The sequence below is a fragment of the Rhizopus delemar genome, genomic scaffold (genome assembly GCF_000149305.1).
Source record: "Rhizopus delemar RA 99-880 supercont3.8 genomic scaffold, whole genome shotgun sequence".
NCBI lineage: Eukaryota > Fungi > Mucoromycota > Mucoromycetes > Mucorales > Rhizopodaceae > Rhizopus > Rhizopus delemar.
In genome coordinates this window covers 818,596-824,732 of record NW_027137834.1, presented here as the reverse complement: position 1 = coordinate 824,732, position 6,137 = coordinate 818,596, and the positions used below count along the sequence as shown (strand labels likewise).

Genomic DNA, 6,137 nt, shown 5'->3' with positions numbered 1-6,137 from the left:
TAGCATATTATGGTTTGAAACATTGTGATGTTTGTTTCACAATGACAATGACCCAAAGCACAAGTCAAGGCATACCACTAACTGGTTATCTGATAATGGGATATCGGTATTAAAAGATTGGCCGCCACACAGTCCCGATCTAAATTCTATTGAATATGTTTGGCGACAGTTAAAGTCAAAGCTGTCTCAATACGATACCACACCAAGAAGCATGGACGATCTCTGGAAAAGAATCGATAAAGATTGGAACTCTTTTACTGAAAGTGATATGCAGCCATACTATGAAAGCATGCCAAAACGAATTGCTGCTGTTATCAAAAGACGAGGCAATTATACGAACTTTTAGGTTTTAATCACTTTTATGGTTTTTTTTAAAAATATCTATTCTTATAAATAAAGGCTTGGTTCTCCCTCATTTTTGGCAATGCAATGATTAAACTTTGCACAATTTGCAACATTTAGTACGCCTTCCATCTGATATAGTTTCATAGATATTGCAACTGTAATGAGCAAGTAATGGTAGCTTATAGCTGAAAAAAAGTTTTGTGCACCAGTTTTGTCCGCTACTGTATATATTTTTGATTTGATAAGTTTGAAAATAATGGATATTGATAGGGTATATATATGTTTTTTTTTTTTGTGTTTTGTGTCGTTTTCCCTTTTTTTTTGATTATCATAAGATGTTTAGTTTACTGAAGTAGTTCATTTGTTTCAACATCCATAGTGCTTGTAACGTTTCGCAAGTGGTCCGTTCTCCAACTAACATTAGGCATTGTGTATGACTTGAGACGGTTTCCATGAACTCTCCTAATTTGGGTATCTTGTACATCCATATTTTTAATGTGGTAAGTGCCTTTTCCAAGTATTTGGTGTATGATAAAAGGTCCTTCCCATTTATCCTGTAGTTTGCCTGACCAAGAGGTAGATAAATAGTCCTTATATAATAGAACTAATTCTCCAAGTTTGAATGGGGGCTTTAATTCTTTTCGTTGATCTAGGATTTTATTTTCAATTGCTTTGCGTTGTGCTGCTTGTGTGGTTTTTATGGCTGCTGCGGCTTGTTCTCTAATACGATTAAGATTGTGTATTTGATGAGAAGTTCGGTGATACAAGGTTGCTTCAAATTTAGGTGATTTTTTATCATATAAATGATGTTCCATGTCAAAAGGTGTCCTTGGCTCATAGCCATATGTTAAGAAGAATGGGCTTTGTTTGGTTGTAGCCTGTTTGATGGATCTGTAAGCAAATAATGCTGCTGGTAAGTATAGATCCCAGTCTTTCTTTTCCTCTTCTGATCGCTTTTGTAGTATTTGGCCTAGAGTTCGATTAAATCTTTCTATGAGACCATTGCTCTGGGGATTATATGGAGTTGTAGTCTTGTGTATAATTGAATAATTTTGACAGACTTTTCGTATTAAATCGCTCAAAAAGGGCTTTCCATTATCTGAGACTATAATCGTAGGACATCCATGGCGGCATATAACTTCTTCGTAGAGAAAAATGGCTATTTCTGATGCTGTCTGGAATCTCATTGGCTTAGCTTCTACATATTTAGTCAAGTAATCGATTGCTGCGATTATATATCTGTAGCCAGATCTTGAGGCTTGTACATGTTTAACATCAAGAGCAATACGATCAAATGGTTTTGTTGATATGGGAACTGGATACAGTTCTTCATTCAAGGATTTACTGCCGTACATCTGACATCTGTTACATTTTTGTACGTATTCTAATATTTGCTGATTCATTCCATCCCAGTAGAAACGAGATGCGACTTTGTGTAATGTATTATTATAGGCAAGGTGACCTCCAAGTGGGTGTTGATGATAAGCTTCAATTATTTCCTGAGCTTCGTTCTTATTGAGAACTTTTCTTATTACGCCATTTGTTGTGTTGTATCTAAAGAGTACACCTTGAAAGATGGTATAATTCTTGGATTCTTTTTTGATGTATTTTTGCATTTTATCTGATATTTGATCAGGCATTTTGAGCGTGAGCAAATAATGTTTTAGTTGTTGAATTTTTTCTGTTTCCATATTTAATTTCCGTTTCTGGGGACACAGGGTTTGTAACTTCAGGTTTAGTGATACTAGATTTCTATTTCTGGGGACACAATGATTATGGATCTTGTGTATTGATTTGTTTCGAGTTGTTGCTTATTGTTTAATGTGATATGTGTTGCGATGAATAGTTTTGTGGTTTGTAATTCTTGTGTGTGTATTGTTGTTGTTGCTGTAATTTTTTTTTCATCTTTTTTTTTTTTTTTTTTTTTTTAAATACTAGTTTGGTACTTCTAATATCCCAATCTTGATAAGAAGTCAGCGCTTTCATTGACTCTTCCCGGACGGTATTTGATCTCGAATTCGTATTCGGTTAGGATTGTTATCCATCTTGCAATAATTCCTGTTGGGTTGCTTGCTTTAAGTAATCCATTTAATGCAGAATGATCCGTAATAATAGTAAATTTTTGTCCAAGTAAATAGGGTCTAAATTGCTTTACTGCCCATATTACGGCTAAACATTCCAGTTTGGTTGCAGCATAATTTGCTTCATTTGCCTTGAGTGCTCTACTTGCAAATACAATAGGATGTTCATGTCCATTCTCGTCTAACTGTGTCAAGATACAGCCTAAACCGGATTTTGATGCATCGGTTACGAGTAAAAAGGGTTTATTGAAATCGGGCCTTGCTAAAACAGGTGCAGTTGTTAGTAGTTGCTTTAGTTTTTCAAATGAATCAGTAGTCTTTTGTGTCCATGGAATGTTTTTAGAGGTTTTAGTTTGATCATGTAATGGACGTGCTATAGCGGCAAAGTTCTTAATGAATCTTCTGTAATATGAAGCTAGTCCCAAAAAGGCTCGTACTTGAGTGATAGATTTTGGTATAGGATAATTAACAATCTTTTCAATTTTGCTTGGGTCAGTTTGTATTCCATCTTTTGTTACCATGTACCCTAAGAACTTCAGATGATCTTTGAAAAAGAAGCATTTCTCTGGGTTAAGTTTTAGGTTTGCAGCTAGAATACATTGAAAAACTTGCTCTAGATGATTTAGATGCTGATGATGATTGAGTGAATATACGTTGAGGTCATCTATATAAGCTACTAAGCATTTGTTGATAAGAGGGCGGAAGCATAGATCAATTAATCTTTGGAAAGTTGCTGGTGAATTCACTAATCCCATCGGTAATGTATTATAGTGATATGTGCCAAACTTAGTTGTAAAAGCTGTAAGTTCTTTACTATCTTGTTCTAAGGGAACTTGATGAAAACCTGCTCGCATGTCTAGAGCTGAGAATATTTTGGCTTTTCCAAGTGTATCAAGTAAATCATCAATACGAGGTAGAGGGTATGCATCTTTTTTTGTTATGGCGTTTAACTTTCTGTAATCAATCACCATACGATAATCTCCATTTTTCTTCTTTACTAATATTACTGGAGCTGCCCAAGGACTGTTTGAAGGAGCTATAACACCAAGTTTACAGTATTTATCTAGTTCTTTTTGGAGATATTCTGCCTCTATAGGATTAATTCTGTATGGGCGATGACTAATTGGATGGGCATTATCTTCGATGATTATTTTATGTTTCAACAACTTTGTGTGTCCAATGGCGTCGTTTTCCCAATCAAAAATTTCTTTGTATTTGTTGAGTAGCCTTCTTAATTCAATAATTATTTTCTTGTCAACTTCTCCAACTTCTAATTTGGAAAATAAATGCTTTTCTAGAGGTTCGACCATTTGATGTTTATCCGTAACATTTAACTGTGGTCTTCTATCAAGTGTATAAGCTTTAACTATTGAGTCATTTTTCGTATTGAATTTTTCTAATATTCCGATTTCTTCATAAGGTTCTATGAATATGTCTTTTTTGGATCGATTGTATATTCTGATTTCGACATTTCTTTTGTTGACTATAAAGTTGATACATGTGTCAAAGTATCCGAGAGCATGTAAAAGCTTTGGATTCGTTGTTTCGAAGTTAAAAAAAATATTTTTATATTGGTTTCTTGGCTTTTTGAGAGTTATTCTTTTTGACGAATTAGCTTGTATTCTTAGGCCATCTGTTGAAGCTGTGATAATGTGCTTATCATCTTTTTCGATTGCTGATACTTCTTCTGTTTTATTCTTTTCTAGTACAAAAAGTGGGGTTTCTGGTTTATGTTCTTCTTCTTCAGAGTTTGATTGGTCTTCACTGGAAGATTCTTCATTACTAAAGCTTTCAGATTCAATGTCGGCTTCATCCTCTTCTTCAGATGTGCTTTCTTCAAAATGCACATGTTTCTTAAAATTTGTAAAGCTTTTTGGCTGTTGGTACGTTTCTTTATAACTGGTTACTTTCGGTTTGTCTTTTTGTAAATAGGTTATTTTCATTTCAGCTTTATTTTCTTTATAGGTGACTTTTAGTGAAGAATTGCTGAAATCAATTTTTGCTTTGGCTCTACTTAACCAGTTGTTTCCAATGATGAGCTGATTGGGACAGATAGGAAGTACTTCGATGGTACAAGGTATGATCATGTTTCTTTTTACTTCTACTGGTACATCATAGATTACACCAAGAGCAGGTTGTTTGGTTCCATTTCCAAGGGTGAACACGCTTTCTGATGAGGCATCTATTTTTAGTCCAAGTTCATCTGCTAATATCTTTGATATGCATGTTTTGGCTGCTCCACAATCGATTAAGGCTCTTATTGGTTTGTTCGCTATAGAAACTTGAGAATATACGGCTGTCGTATCCATATCATCGTCTTCTATAAGTGCCATTGTTTGATCATTTGGATTTGATTTTATTGATTGACTGGGTCTACATTCGCCTACTAGTTGTCTTCGCATGGCAGGACTAACAGTTATGAGATCTCTTACGGATATATTTGCTTTTTGGTCTAATACATCCTTTCCAATTTGGTAATCGATTTTGGGTGGTGTTCTTTTTATTCTAGGTTTCTTTTGTTTTTCTTGTGTAGTAGTTTTTACTGATGCATCTGTTTCCATTGCAGTGTCCTGAGGGATTATGATGGGGTTTGTTGTTATAGGTATTTCTTCTAGATGACTTCTTGTTGTTATCCTTCTTGTTGTGGCAGGTTCTGGTTGTTTTCTTTTAATTCTAGGAGCTTTTGTTTTAGGATATGGAGTTGCTTTTAGTACTTCAGGCGGACGTTCAGGTCTAACTGCAGTGTAAAGATCTTTATATTGTGCGTTATCATCATGTTCATTATGGTTTAAGATAACGTTAAGAGGATGTTGTTTATTTTGTTGATTAATGGGTTTATTGTTTTGCTGGGTGTTCGATTGACCATTTCTTTGATTAAAAGCAACCGACCCATTTAGTTTTTTGACGGCTGTGAGAGAGATTGTGATTGAGGTGACGGGCTAGATTGAGATGCATGAGGTGGAGGTTGTTGAGGTGTTGAGTAGGATTGGCTATTTTGGTAATAATCTCTTCTTGACTGGGGTTGATTATGCTGATACTGATCATTTCTTCGGTTATCTTGATTATATTGACCGTAATTATTATAATATGGATACATATTATTTCTACTATTGTTATAACTTGGTCTGTTATTGCGCTGGTAATTTCGATTTGAATAAGGCAATTTGGGTGGTATGTTTAATTCATCTCGAATAGTTTGTTGTATAAGATTAACTAGGTCTTCAGTTGAATTTTGATACACAGTCTGACCTTCATTTGTCCTAGTATAATGATGTTGTCGTACTGGTATACTACCGTGCCTACCTACAATGTCCATAGTTGACAACTGATGGGAACCAGTTACAACATTTGGTGCATTGTTCAAGTGCTCGTAGTTTACATTGGTACGCAGATCAGTTACAGGGACATATTGAATCGGTCGTTCCTCAGTATCTATTAATTCAATGTTGTGATTATTGGCAGAGTGGCGATAATACTGTGTGTTGTCGTCATGATAGATGAGTGCATTGTTAACATTTCTAGGTATGAAAGGATTGTCCACCATGGCAATCTTTCGTGGCCTATGTGCATTCCACCATCCATCAGCATGATTGATCCAGTCTTGGAAAGTTCTTGAGCTGCATTGTATACAAAATAATTTGATTTCTTTTAGTAAGCCAGCGCGAAATCGACTTTCGATGACTGCTTCATTATCGATATTAGCAAGATCTG

At 35.1% G+C, this 6,137-nt stretch overlaps 3 protein-coding genes across 3 annotated transcripts; all 3 read right to left on the bottom strand.

The window, feature by feature from the left end:
• Nucleotides 1–689: 689 nt before the first annotated feature.
• On the bottom strand, nucleotides 690–1,985 carry RO3G_10542 (uncharacterized protein; the record flags this gene model as incomplete). Its single annotated transcript, XM_067665127.1, has 1 exon — nucleotides 690–1,985. The coding sequence occupies one exon, from the start codon at nucleotides 1,983–1,985 to the stop codon at nucleotides 690–692; it is 1,296 nt and encodes a 431-aa protein (XP_067521228.1).
• Nucleotides 1,986–2,293: 308 nt separating this feature from the next.
• Nucleotides 2,294–3,736, bottom strand: RO3G_10541 (uncharacterized protein; the record flags this gene model as incomplete). The annotated part of the gene is made up of 2 exons (XM_067665126.1): nucleotides 2,294–3,090; nucleotides 3,241–3,736. The coding sequence occupies 2 exons, from the start codon at nucleotides 3,734–3,736 to the stop codon at nucleotides 2,294–2,296; spliced, it is 1,293 nt and encodes a 430-aa protein (XP_067521227.1).
• A 1,903-nt stretch (nucleotides 3,737–5,639) lies between these two features.
• On the bottom strand, nucleotides 5,640–5,970 carry RO3G_10540 (uncharacterized protein; the record flags this gene model as incomplete). The annotated part of the gene is made up of 2 exons (XM_067665125.1): nucleotides 5,640–5,686; nucleotides 5,730–5,970. The coding sequence occupies 2 exons, from the start codon at nucleotides 5,968–5,970 to the stop codon at nucleotides 5,640–5,642; spliced, it is 288 nt and encodes a 95-aa protein (XP_067521226.1).
• Between the last annotated feature and the right edge of the window lie 167 nt (nucleotides 5,971–6,137).